Source organism: Fusarium solani (assembly GCF_023522795.1).
Source record: "Fusarium solani strain SB1 chromosome Unknown bctg00000013, whole genome shotgun sequence".
NCBI classification, from domain to species: domain Eukaryota; kingdom Fungi; phylum Ascomycota; class Sordariomycetes; order Hypocreales; family Nectriaceae; genus Fusarium; species Fusarium solani.
This window is the reverse complement of record NW_027072145.1, coordinates 1,526,505-1,540,556: the sequence shown is the minus strand read 5'-3', so window position 1 is coordinate 1,540,556 and position 14,052 is coordinate 1,526,505. Positions and strand designations below refer to the sequence as shown.

Sequence of the window (14,052 nt, the reverse complement as noted above, 5' to 3'; positions counted from 1 at the left end):
GCTGCTGAACGAACTTGTCAAGGTGAATTAAGATCTTTAGGACATGGATCCCCCGAATATGGATCAGGCAAAAACGCCTGGTGTTCTTTCATCGATCCTCAAGCGAGTTGACGAATTATGTTTGGGACTCAAGGCCAGCCAAGTTGATCAGACGCAAATTACCGCCACCCTTCTGGATGTCATTGCCAAGTTTGGCAAGATAATAGGCCCAAAGATATGGATTAAGAGAGGCTCTTCGAGCGTGTGGCTGAAGGGATTTCTGAGAAGTTGGCGTTACAAGAAGCCACTGGAGATCCGGGACGCCCCTCAGCTCTCGTCCAGCGACTCCTGGAAGTGAGAAAGGTCAGACCACAGAATTTTGCGTAGGCAGCAAAGTAGGAAAAAGCCATTTTGATCTTGATGCTCTGGAAATATTGTCAACCAACAACGACTCGATCGCGAACCTTGATCGCATCTTTGACCGCTACGAGACCTGTGAGAGAGCTCCAGGGCCAGTCATGATTGAATGGAGGCACGTCAGTGCAAACGATACGTCCAAGGCGGATATTGTCACTCGTAACAGAGCTTTAGTGACCCTTCTGTGTTCAACGAACCACCCTGGGTTCTGTCGCTACCTAAGTCTTGGCATCTATTTGATCGGAATTACGAGGAAGTCATGAAAGGAAATCAGCGACTTCGGCTCGTCTATCGGGTTCCATCTGGGCCGATGGAGGGGAGACAGCTCACGGTAGTGAGTTGATCTTCTCAGGGAGTAGCTCTAGCCAATACCTCAGAACTGCGTCCTCGAATGCTTGTCGAACCGTGACCGTTGCCGGTGTGTTGCTCATAATCACCTCTTCAATACTCAGGGTATCCCATTAATGATGCTCCCGCGGACGTTTCAAGAGGCTATCGATATAATCCGACGCTTGGGCGTGAGGTACCTCTGGATTGACGCTCTGTGCATCATTCAGGGTGACACGACGGACTGGCTCAGGGAGGCACCGCAAATGGTGTCCATCTATCAGAACGCGTACCTGGCCGTCGCAGCGACGGCATCATCAGACAGCAATGGCGGCTGCTACCGTACCACTCCTTCCGAATGCTATGAGCGAAAATTCATGTACGGCTCCAAGCGAGGAGGAATCCCAGTCTACGTCCGCGAAGCAATTCCCCACTTCGATGGCCACAGCACCGACGATGTAGCCGGACGAGAGTTTCCCCTCCTCCAGCGCGCCTGGGTCTACCAGGAGCGAACCCTCTCGTCTCGAATGCTTCACTTCTGCAACAAGGAGCTACTCCTTGAGTGCAAGGAAGATACACACTGCCAGTGCGGGGAGCTTACAGTCTACGAAAACACGATGAAAGTACTCCTTCTCGAGATGCTGCGGAAGCAGAACGTGAAACTACCCACAGTATGGAAGTGGCCCGAGTTCGTGGAGGGATACACCAATCTTAAGATGTCGTTTGATGAGGACAGGCTACCGGCCATATCTGGCATCGCCAGGGTGATAGCTCAACATAGTTCCGATGATTACCTGGCTGGGATGTGGAGGAGTACGCTTCTAGAGTCTCTGTCTTGGGTTATACATCGCGGTAAAGTCCAGAGGTATCGACCGGCCGAATCGAGAGCACGATCATGGTCCTGGGCCTCTGACGTCGGTGAGATCTCGTAGTGTGAGGCCAAGAGGTCAGAGGATTCCTGGAGGTTTGAGCACAAGCACCAGTACTTTGCTACCTTGGTCAGGGCAGAATGTTCCCTAGTGGACAACGACGTCTTTGGGCGTGTCCGTTCAGGGACGATGACACTGGCTGGGAGGGTGATGCCGTCGCTGCTCTCCTGGTTGACTTCGGAGGAAACAGATCCACAGGAACCTGGATGGAGGGTGGCTACTTTTGACTGTTTACCCTACAACAAGGGCATGGACGACCGGTTCTTGTTCCAATTTGGCGCAGATGACCTGTTTAACCTCGATGGCCCTAGCCCTATGACTGTCCACTGCTTGTGGCTCTTCTCCAATGTCCATTCCCTGTGGGTTGGTCTCATTCTACGCCAGGTTGGCTCAAGGTTTGAGCGCATCGGCATGTTCAGTGCTGCTCTTCGAGAGGGGGAGGTCCCTTGGGATGTCGTGGAAGCTGGTTGTTGATATGACTGTGAATGCTCTTTAGCAGATCTCAATGATACTGGCGGGTACTATTATTGCCCTGAACGTCCCCATCGAGCATAGGATCAAAGAACATCATACAGGCAGCTCCATTATGCTGAGCTCCTCAATCAGACAAATGGCAATGAGTCCGCTGCAATCAATCTCTCGACCAGCGTCAGCTTCACGCGATCGATCTACTCTATTGAAGTGGTGATTAGACAAATCTTAGTTATGGTCCCAGAGGCATTATTCGAGTTTCACAGCGAGTTAATAAGAGATATCCCTTGCACCACTCTACCGATATTCGCACCTGCCGGGTAGTACTCAGTTGCCAAGCTGCCAATACGACCACCTTGTGGTCTCTATTCACGTTTTCATGGCAATCAGGTTGTCAATTAGTGCTTCAGACCTTACCATCCCGCCCTAGCACATACCTTTTATCATCATGACCAATTCAGCAGAGAATGGAAGACAGGATCTCCCCACCGTCATAATGCTAGCCGGAGTTGGGGACGCCCAGAAGAGGGTTCTAATCATGCCGTCTGTCGGTTTGACGCCGTATCTGAGCTTGTCCCCGTTCTCATGGTGTGAACTTGGTGACGCTTTCTAAAGGAGACATCGACGCTAATGACGGCATTGAGATGTACCGGCATGAAAACCCAGTCTCCGATGCGTCCATACGGAGCTCCAAGCCTGTGTATACTCATGGTGGCATTCATGATGCCTGCCTCGCCATCTTCTCTGCTTGTCTTTCCCGAAGCCGTTATCTTTGCAACTACTTTTCGAGTCCGCCTGTGCTCTTATCTTGGCCAAAGTGGGTGAGATTCTTAACACTAATCTGTTTTGTGAGTATGCCTGGATCAGGATAGAAGCGCTCACGGATGGGAGAGCGGAGTGCAGAGCAACACGATTTTAGGTTCCTAGTTAGAATTCCAAGTAAATAATAACTAAATAATAACTAAATAATAAATATGAAGAATTAAGTTAGGTAGGACCTTTCCTATCCTACCCTAATTCGCTCTATGAGCATAGGTGCTAAACGACGCATCACTGCCTGACTGTTCCAGGGCCCAGCGGCCCAGCTTAAGAGATGATAGATGCAAGATACCACGGAGGCTAAGCGAAGAACCTGTAAATGTATTGGCGGGCCATATGTATCGCGCCGCCTCATGCCGTAGACCACCCTTGACCTTCATTCACCTGTAAATCCCTGGGGGTTTCTAGGCTCTGCACTCGTGATTTGATAGGAGTGTCCAGGTCTCGCACCTAAGCCATAACCATTTGAGAGGCGATTCAATGTCCGCATCCTCCGACAAGCCGTGGTCTCTGTCCAGGATAGGCCACGCCACACAGGACATGTTCATGCCAACGCTTTAACTGATTTGTTGAACAATCATAGTGCTAGTGTACTAATGCAACCACCTTACATCGACTATTCATGTATCATGACGCCCTGTGGAGCCATCTTTCATACCAAAGATTTTATCAACTCCATAACTGTCCAGTTCCATAGATTGTCTTGAACTTGACCCAGTTATTCATCTAACAGCGCATGCACTAAATATTTACTTGGGTCTCTATAACGCTAGGACATAAAGCCAAGCGAGATATCAAAGCAGTAGTAACGGCCGCTTTAAGCTCATGGCCTTCTGTCTGTCGCCAGCGTATGATCTCTATTTATGGCCCAGTTACCCCATTAAGGACGGAGCTTTAGTTATAACAAAACAAAACACCAACACATTGTAGCATCATATCCCAATGCTAACACTGTTAATCCTATATCTTAGCTCTTAAGTCCTTGGGGTGGACTGTTGTTACATTATTATACCTTCAATCTGCATAATCCTCTGATACAACGATATTATACCCTCACCAGAAAAGAGGCTGGGGCGAACTCTTGATTAACGCAGCCATCAGTTTCCTAGTTCTCTGTATGCTCCGATACGGATGGCATCTTGCGCCCAAGAAAGCTTGTTTATCCCTGAATCACCCTCTATTAGCCTAGAGAGTGATGGACACAATGTTTCTAAGGCTGTAGGTCAATACCATGCGATAGGATAAATCTATCACTTGAGCCTGGACTGATCTAATCCATGTATAGATGGGTTGTGATATTTGCGAGAGGATACGATATGCGCTGTGTGAGCCACCCGAGCGTGGTGGGTCTACACTCGGATCAGGTATCGACGTCTTACATTCTCAGCCTCGATGCCGCCGACATCACGACCTGATCATGTCAGCCTTGCGCATAGATCACAGCCTATCCGCCGATACCATACACACCCTAGCCAAAGAGATCCAGCGCCTGAATATACACAAATGCCCGTTAAACATGGCCACTGTCATCACTGCAACAATGCGTTCTGAGGCCATGCTCGCTGAGCCGCTAATTTCCGCGTTGTATCTCCTGGAGAGGCCCGAAGCGACAGAGGAAAGAAGCATTGGACAACTTCTTGATCCACGTTGGATTGACCCAGATCTCGCACGCTCGTGGAAGTCTAAATGCACTAATCTTCACGGGGGGCTTTGCAAGGGATTGCCCAACAGAGCACTGACATCTATACGGCCTGCATGGCTTGTGGACGTCAATCGTCAGTGCCTCGTCCCAGCCACCGAAGGCCACTCCTATATTGCCCTGAGCTATGTATGGGGTAGTCAATCAACTTTCAACACGACCGAAAGCGATCTCATCTGTCTGCAGCATGAGGGGTCGCTACGGACCAAACCTGTCGCCAGAACAATTAGGGACGCTATGGGTATAGTTAAAATATTGTCAGAGAAATACCTCTGGGTCGACACGCTATGCATTGTGCAGGACAACATGGCAGAAAAAGCGGTAGAGATAGCAAAGATGGCGATGATTTACGCCAACGCTTCAGTCACATTATTTGCTGCTGGCGGAGAGCATGCAAACAGCGGCTTAAGCGGCTTCCGGGGCATATCGGAGCCCAGGCGTTTGCATCAGACTGTTCACTCTCTAGATAAGAAAACAAAGCTGGTAACAACTCCTGTTTCAGATTCAGTCGCGAACTTCCTTGAGCCTGGAGATGGTCATTCGATTTGGGCAAGCCGAGGATGGATATTCCAGGAGTACTTCTTTTCAAGAAGGAGGTTAGTTTTCACCGGCAACTCTCTCCGTTGGGAATGCAAGTCCGCCGTCCGGCGGGAACACATCCAGCTGCCTCCAGATCTCGACTCAACTCAGTCAGGAGTCATTCCGTGCAGTTTTATCATGGAACGTTCAATTCCAGGCCTGGATCATTTCAGCAGATTTTTGGGGGATTATAACAAAAGAGAATTCACCCATCCAGAAGACTGTCTTGATGGTTTTGCAGGAATATCGTTGCTGTTGAGCACCCAACTGAGTGGTGGCTTCGTATCTGGTCTCCCGACGGCGTTCTTTGATCTAGTCCTGTCATGGGAACCTGGACGTGAATTAAGCCGTAGGGTTGCCAGGGACCCCTCGAGGGCGAATCAATTGCCCAGTTGGAGCTGGGCCGGATGGTCTGGCGGCATTCATTTTGATCATGAATCCTGTAACTTCATCAGAACAGGACGATATGGATGGAAACAGCATAATACTCGAGGCACGATACGAACTCGGTTTTGGAAACTTCATAGGGGGCCAAACTCCACTGGCACGCCAATTCACGCCAGCATCTTTGATTGTAAAGACGCGCTGAAGTCTGGACGCTTCGAGGATGAGATGGGCTGGTCAAGACACAAAGCCTCGGAGAGTTCAGAGCCAGATTCATACCATCCGAGCTCCATTTGCCGCACGCACTTCTACACGCACCAAGAGTTCCCTTCTTTTGAGTTCTGGTACCCCATTCCACTCATGCAGCCAGAGGAAGTGGTGCCGGCAGTGTTTTCGCCGTACATATCAACCACAAGTCAGCGGGCCTGGTTTCTCTGTGATGGAGAGCCTTGGATGACATGGGAAAGCCCTCTGCTATTCTCCCTTCGCAAACTTGATGGGACCTGGGCAGGAATCCTGCAGCCACATGACGGGCTTGATATGTCAGGTCTAGCGTTACAAAGCCCTGATGAAGCTGTTGAGTTGGTGGAAATCGCAGCAGGATTCTGTTCGGAAAGTGAATGGTCAGGCGTCTATGAGATGTATCATCAAGAGCGGCCCAAGTCAGGTCATTGGTATGAATACTTTAATGTCTTGTGGGTGAAATGGATTAATGGGATTGCATATCGCAGAGGAATAGGCCGTATCCATAAAGCTTGCTGGGAGGCACAGAGAGGAGACCCATTTGAGCTTTTATTGGGCTAGAATGAATCCAGGTGGTTGCTTACACCGGGGCGGAAGTTATGCAAATACCACCCACCAAAACCCCTACACCTATTATGCCAGGAGTGACAAGTTTAATACCTGACAAAATGTTAGCAGTGTTATTAGTATCGTCAAAGTGGACTCCGAAAGACGCCCTCGGCCACAGCAGCAAAGCACACGGTAGTTCATACATGACGATCCTGCGATCCAACACAGTAAATCCGGCCTTCTTTACAGATCAAACAATATCACTTCATCCCGCCACTAGACCGAGCGGTAGAATCAACGATATGGGCAAGACAACAGCTGATGAAGACAGCAGGAGATCGGTCGATCTATCTATTGCGAAAGGAGAGTGCAGGAGCTTTCCGTGTCATAAGGTTCATTCCTAGGCTGTTGAATCTGCGATGGCACAACCCAACCGCGTCACCAGGACGGGTGACATGTACGCGTCGAGTCAAGCACCTCATGTGCACATCCCAGCCACACCATTACCCACCCGTATCTCAAACCGCTGGGTATCTCGCCAGTTGAAGTATTCCAATGCCTGATCGCATCTGTGGGGAATAATGCGATGAATGGAGGCATTCCAGTGCGATTGGGGGAGCCACATAGACGAAGCAGTAATGTTAACGAGCATCTGGTCAGAATCACAGGGATCAGCCAGTGCGACAGTTTTCAAGGTCACATGCTTGTGTCCAGTGTAACTAATGAATTCCCTTACTAAAGCAGCTTGAAAATCGATGTCTGCTATATGAGTCCTGGACCACGCCTGCACCCGTTTCAGACATTACATACGCAGCCGCGTCAGGTAAGAAAGGCTTCCACATTTCTTCCATATGAGAGCCTTCCAAGTAGATATTAGGCCATGCCATAAACTCAATAGGTTCGCTCACTCAGTACAAAAAGCAGCCAAAGTCATCATTTCTCGACTAAAAGACAATACACGAAATAACGCCTGGTATTCCCCAACTCACTCCAGGCCTGGGTGCCTTGGCCAAAAAGATGCACTTCACGTAGCCCAATTCCCTATCCCTGATATCGCCCATCTATTCTCCTATGCCTTCATTCATTAGTTTCACGCGGGACCCTCTCTCCGTGCTCATGCCCAAACTCTGTCCCAAACAGCTCACAGAACTTGTCATAAGGATCGACTAGTTGGGACTGGCTAAAGTAGGCAGCCCCAGGCCAGCGCTTGTAGTTCAGCACAAAGAACCGACCATTGTTGGTCGCTTCGGAGATTCCGACCTCGAATCTCGCAAGTTACCCAGATGACATCAGGTGAGTTTTTCAGTTACGGTGGCAAGGGTACAGGCGGGCAGCTTCTTAGAATTTTTATACATCGCTTTGTAGGTGTTGAGGACTCCTATCGACGGTCTGCGAATATTAACAGGAGTAGGAGAAAAGATTGTATGAGAATTAAGTGCAATAATTATGGCAAAAGTACACAGTAAGGAGTAAAATACAAGAGGGCAAAGATAATGTGATGAGAAAGAAAGGTACTTTGGGTGTCTAGTCTCTCGACTGTTGCAACGAAGCAAAGCTGGCAAAGAAAAGCAGGATTGTATATCTAAGGCGCTAAGGTCATCTAATGATACCTTGACATGCATATAGCGATCAAAGTGGCCGCAATGGCGTTGCTATTTCCCCATTCCCACTTACATTTACACCTAAGAGCAATATGTCACCAGAATACCAGGAGTTCTGTGTTGATATCAGGTGGCAATGGCCTATGTAGAGGCTTGTACGAGTGTCTCAACCGGAAATTCTCTGGCGTGAATGTTTATATGGTAGGTATACCGCCCTCCACGAGGTTGGAGAACGGTCATGAACCAAGGCAATGATCGATGTCGATCTAGGCTGATACATCTCTACGGTAAGAAATCTCTGATTCCCTCCAGACCACCACCCGTTACTTCCCCGCCCTAGACTCTCCCTCTCGCGTCAACCTTCGCACCTTGGTATTTCTCCAGCGTCCATTTAACAAACTTTTACAGATAGAATCAGTACCCTCCTAGATGGGACCGTTTCCAGCATGGACAGCCTAGTTGCCGGCTTAGACCAAGACTTGGCTTAAGCCAGACGAGTATAGAGATGTGGCTAGAAGCTTGGTCAACGACACTGAAGTTGGCATATCGGCTCGTTGTATGGTCAAAATGCACGCGCCTACGCATATGAAGGAGCTACTGCAATGGATATACGAGTTTCACAGGGTCTGAAGGCGTGATTAAACCCCGGCATTCGTCTGTCTTGTGGGAGGGGCTAGATGGGTCATGGCGGCGACTGATGCTCCCCTGCTGTTGGACGCTGTCTCCAAGAGAGGATCAAACCCCTTCACATGACTTCTTACGCGGGTCCGTGCAGGGCCAGCATCTTCCATCAACCTATGTCTTCAACTCACGGATAACACATCAGACTAGCTCTCGAAAAGAGCATTAAAGAAGCACGTAATCGGGGCAGTGGATTCTGCTATGGACCATGTCTTGTTACACAATTGATCAGTTAATACGATTTGTAAAGTGCTTCTGTCTGATAGGATGGATTGATCGTTTTGGTGGAGCAGTGTATGTCGAGCTTAAGGGAATAATGTCGTTATGGCACAGTCGCGCCAGGATAGGAAAGAGGCGAATAATGAGACGAAAGTGCCTGACGCCATCCCTAGATGTTGGCCAGGTTTAAAATCACATTGCATTTCTTGGCTCTCCACCTTGTCTCGAGAGGATTTGGTACCTGGGAGAGTCGGATACACTCCGACAAACCCTGACAGGCGTTATGGCGCGAGCGCTGGTATGATCGGCGTTGTTGCGACATTTAAACTCGATCGTGTTCCTCTCTGATCGGCAACCTTTTACAGTGGTTCAGGGAATTGGCTCAACGGCCTGCAAGCTAGTGCTTATCACAGTTCTTATTTCACTCAAAGTCCCCTACCTGCCTGTCTCGAAGCTGTGCTTTATACGTTCAATATGGCTGCGACGACGGACAAGGCAGACCCCATCGCTGTGTCCGAATTGCCTGGGGAATCTGATCTGTCCACCTCGGATCACAGCCTCTCGCATGGCTCGATCGAGGACAGGGCAAAACTGCTCGACGCTACCCCGGAGGACGTCCTCGAAGCAGAAGAGCACGCAACCACGCTAAGCTTGGAAGAGACCAAAAGGGTAAGTAGCCTTTGATATGCAGTGAGCTCCTTGACCTAATTATTGCCTCATGGAAAGCTCGCCAGGAACATCATCTCCTTCCACCAAAAAGACTCCAATTTCAACTCCGAGTCCATTGATCGTCTTTCCAATTTTATCCAGCATCCAGAAGTCTTTGAAAAACCGGACGCTCACGCAGCATATATTTCCGACATAAAGACCGAAGTGGCTCTCTTGACCTTCAACTCGCCCTATGCAGAAGTCCGAGCCGTCGTCAGCAACAAGGACGACACATCGGCCCCAGCCGGAACGATTCGCGCCTGGACGATTGGTTTGGTTTTTGTTGCCCTTCAAAGTTTCGTGAATCAGTTCTTCTCCTTGCGTCAACCGGCTATTCTCCTCGATGCTACTGTCGTACAGCTACTCTCCTTCCCATTGGGAAAGGCCTGGGAGAGACTAGTACCGACGGGCGAGGTTAATCTATTTGGCTTGCGTTTTAGGCCTAATCCAGGTCATTTCACCCAAAAGGAGCATATGTTGATCTCTATCATGGCCAATGTGGCTGGCACACCGCCATATGGCCGCTTCATCGTGATTACAACTTGGCTTGAGAAGTACTTCAACTTATCATTTGCTTCCTCGTTTGGATTCCAAATCTGTGTTACGGTGAGTGACTTATCAAAGGAGTGGTGACGCGACATGTCAACTAATGATGGCGCCTAGATCTCTCAGAATCTAATGGGCTTTGGACTTGCGGGGTTAGCTAGAAGATTCTTGGTTTACCCGGCCTTCTGCATCTGGCCTCGTTCGTTAGCCACCGTGGCAATGAACCAGTCTCTGCACAACGGTAAGCCAACCTCGTCACCACTGACTCCCACCACACAGAGTACAGCTGACATGTGCTTCCTAAAACAGAGGGAAATACGCCTGTGCCTGGTCCTTTCAAAAGGACTTACAACCTTTCTCGATATAAGCTCTTCATGGTCGCATTCGGCGCCATGTTCATATACTTTTGGCTCCCCGAGTATTTTGCCTCGGCCCTTTCTCTCTTCAACTGGCTTGCCTGGATCTCGCCAAATAACTTCAATTTAGCTACCATTACCGGTCTCAGGAAAGGTCTCGGATTTAATCCAATACCTACTTTTGACTGGAATGTGTTGACGCACAACGTCCAACCTCTTCTCGTGCCATTCCACGTTACCTTTAATATGTTCATTGGCTGCTTCATCGGTGGGATTACAATCATCTCTCTATATTGGACTAATACCTACAATACCGCATACCTTCCGGTCAACACCAACACCATGTTCAACCAAAACGCAACGAAATATAACGTCTCGGCTATCTTGAATGAGGATGGGCTTCTCGATGAGGCCAAGTATCAGTCTTATAGTCAAGTCCATATTGCTGCTTCCTCGGTCACTTACTAGTGCGTTCATGGTCTTTTGCAACAAAGGGGCGTCCCGCTAACTAGGCTGGAAGCATTTATTTCTTCGCCGTTTACAGTGCCGTCATTTCGTATACTGGTCTTTACCACTGGAACGATCTCAAATTAGGCTTCCGCTCTCTCTGGGACAGTCTGTTCAAAAAAGATGCGAAGCGTGACGACTTCGACGATGTCCATTCGAGACTAATGAAGACCTACCGGGAGGTACCCGAATGGTGGTACCTCATCCTTAATGTCAGTTTGGCCCCGCCAGAGCATGTTTAGATGCCAGCTCACAGATTCGTAGGTTATCTCCATCATTTTTGGAGTTGTTTCTGTGGCTTGCTGGCCCACTCATACCAGCGTCGGTACCGTCTTCTTCGGCATAGCTCTCGCTCTACTCTTTACTGTCCCGACAGGCATCATCTTTGCTACTACTGGAATCGAGGTTGAGTTTAATGTCCTTGCGGAATTCATCGGTGGTGCCTGGCAACCTGGAAACGCTCTCGCTGTAAGAACTATATGTCACCATTTTTAAACATGGCGAGTACTGACTCTATCTAGATGAACTTTTTCAAAAACTTCGGTTGGGTAACGATTGCGCATGCCCTTGATTTTGCCAATGACCTCAAGCTTGGTCATTACCTAAAGATCCCTCAGCGCCAGGTATTTTGGTGTCAGATCGTCGCTAGTGAGTTGAGACAAGTTATACCTAAAGGACTGCAGAGTTCTAACTTGGATTCTAGCTGTCTTATCTGCTTTTATTAGCGTTGGTGTCATGAACTTCCAGGTCCTCAAAATTGAGGATGTCTGTCAGCAAGGCCAAAAAGACAAGTTCACCTGTCCGCAAATGGAATCTTTCTTCACGGCTGCTGTTCTCTTCGGCTCACTCGCCCCACGACGAGTCTTTGGTGCAGGTGGCCAATATACCGCTCTCCTTGCCGCCTTTCCTGTCGGCCTCGCGCTTCCCATTATCCATTACTACGCTACAAGAAGACTGCCCCGGACACATTGGCTCACCAAGATTCATCCCGTTGTCATGATGAAAGGAGCCTATTCCTGGTCTCCCTATAATATTGGTTATATGTGGCCCGCTGTGCCTCCAGCTTGGCTGTCGTGGATATACCTTCGAAAGAGATACCTCGCGTTCTGGGCAAAGTATAATTATACTCTTTCGGCGGCATTCTCTACTGGTATAGCCATTTCCGCAGTCGTGATTTTCTTTGCTCTGAGCTATCACCAGTTAGATCTTAACTGGATAGGCAATAACGCTGACAGTGGGTGCGAAGCAAATACATGTACACGGCTGAAGTTGGCTGAAGGAGAGATTTTCGGGCCGCAGCCTGGGACATTTGTTTAAGTGGAAACTAGGGTCTTGGTACTTAGCACATTCTCGCTTGGTCATTATCCACAAAGAAGAATGCATCGTGCTCGCGCAGGAGATGTCTGGGGACCATCGCTTACATGCTAAAACAGAGCGGATATAGTGAGGCGACTAAGAGTCATCGTGCGTCGAAGTTAACATGACAACGCCGTGGCTCTAGCACCCAAAGTGGCCATGTTACATAGCATCATGACTGAGACTAGCTTTTTGATTTTGTCTGTACTTCCCTAACAACTCATGTATCAAAAAGATCAGCTGATGCAAGTTTGGTTTGGTCGTCTGCTGGTCAAGTCAGGGTAATACAAGCCGATGTTTCCTTGATAACGAAAACGACAACTTATAGATTTAAGAAAATGAGAATCATCATGTATCTCTGTCGAACCCACAGGAACTGCAAGGATAATGGAATCTTGGTGCAGCGTGCGTCACATACGGCTTTACAACCCTAGGTGGGATTGTCTCGGTCCAAGTACGATAGGAACCTACCTGCCATAATTCTCGAGCAGCCTCAGGCCGTCATATCTCTTTTTTCTGGGCAGGCCCTGTTGTTTGGTTGGGCCATGTGACTTGAGGGCCTCCATGGACTGTTATTGAGCCCTTGAGACGTAGAAAAACCAACAGTTGCCACCAGAAAGGGGGGGTTTGGGCATTTTCCGTGTCGACCGATTCTGCCTTGAAGCTTACAACTCGTCTTACTCTCGTACACGCGTTTAGCATTACCCAAAGTCCCAACTAACTAGTATCCATTCCATCAGGTTTGTTAGCGTTTGGAAATAGTGGCCATCTCCGCCGAGGCAGATCGTCGGAGCCCCATGCCGCACACTGTCACGTCGCGCCCCTACCAAATATGACCTTAGCCAAGTCGTACAATGTCGACTCAAGAGATTCTCGCCAAGTTCCATGATATCAGGATAAAGTTCGGAGAGTACGATCCGCAGTTTAAGAATATGAAATCACCTCAGACAGTTTACGACGAGAGAGCATCTGCTATTCGATCTCACGTCAGGCATGCATGGGCCCAGCTGGCTTCGGTCCTAGCGTCAAGTGTTCCTATCCTTCAGGACGAGATTTCCAGACTCGGCGGTCAGTTGAAAGAGCTGAAGATCGACCACAAAGCAGGACTTGAGGTTGAAGAAAAGAAATACCAAGAGCAGCTCCAGAACACGAGAGAAAACACCCACGCTGCTGGCCATGGCTTAACCCCTCACCGGGGCTGGATCGACTTAAAGCCCAAGAGGGAGATGAACCATTGCTCCACGGTTGCCATAAGTGCCATGGCTAACGATGATTTCAATAGAGTTTCACCACTTGCACCGGTAACCACAACGCAAAAATGACACTGCCTTCCACCGGAACTCTAGCTTGCTGCAGAACCCAGATCTGAACTCATTGGCAAACTGTCTCTGGAGCAGGGCGACAGTGATGGGTATATCATACCTTCAACGGCTACCTGGGACTGGCCGCTAGAAATGAATTCGTGTACACTAACATCGACAGCTTTGCGGTCACAAGCAGAGTAATTGCACAGCGTTCGCCGACGTTTCTCAAAACGCCAACGGTCAGCCCCAGTCAAGTCTATATCGCCTCAGCATCGTGCCTTATGGCTGAAAGGCGGCCATGTTTAGACCAGGCTGCAAATATGCATGCATAGAAGCTAACAGCTGGTATCGAAGGAAGTAGAGCGACGCGAGCTTTGA

General features: G+C 49.0%; 4 protein-coding genes across 4 annotated transcripts; all 4 read left to right on the top strand.

Moving 5' to 3' along the window:
• Positions 1–43: 43 nt before the first annotated feature.
• MRS44_017367 (uncharacterized protein) lies at positions 44–2,126 on the top strand (the record flags this gene model as incomplete). Its single annotated transcript, XM_046271735.2, has 4 exons — positions 44–333; positions 386–515; positions 849–1,536; positions 1,732–2,126. The coding sequence occupies 4 exons, from the start codon at positions 44–46 to the stop codon at positions 2,124–2,126; spliced, it is 1,503 nt and encodes a 500-aa protein (XP_046124957.2).
• Positions 2,127–4,458: 2,332 nt separating this feature from the next.
• On the top strand, positions 4,459–5,531 carry MRS44_017366 (uncharacterized protein; the record flags this gene model as incomplete). Its single annotated transcript, XM_065617781.1, has 2 exons — positions 4,459–5,237; positions 5,462–5,531. 2 exons carry the CDS (start codon positions 4,459–4,461, stop codon positions 5,529–5,531), a joined length of 849 nt encoding a protein of 282 aa, XP_065473853.1.
• A 3,840-nt stretch (positions 5,532–9,371) lies between these two features.
• On the top strand, positions 9,372–12,331 carry MRS44_017365 (uncharacterized protein; the record flags this gene model as incomplete). Its single annotated transcript, XM_065617780.1, has 8 exons — positions 9,372–9,566; positions 9,624–10,211; positions 10,269–10,392; positions 10,461–10,974; positions 11,052–11,226; positions 11,279–11,482; positions 11,536–11,662; positions 11,718–12,331. The coding sequence occupies 8 exons, from the start codon at positions 9,372–9,374 to the stop codon at positions 12,329–12,331; spliced, it is 2,541 nt and encodes an 846-aa protein (XP_065473852.1).
• Positions 12,332–13,224: 893 nt separating this feature from the next.
• MRS44_017364 (uncharacterized protein) lies at positions 13,225–13,963 on the top strand (the record flags this gene model as incomplete). The annotated part of the gene is made up of 2 exons (XM_046274288.2): positions 13,225–13,671; positions 13,853–13,963. The coding sequence occupies 2 exons, from the start codon at positions 13,225–13,227 to the stop codon at positions 13,961–13,963; spliced, it is 558 nt and encodes a 185-aa protein (XP_046124960.2).
• Positions 13,964–14,052: the final 89 nt, after the last annotated feature.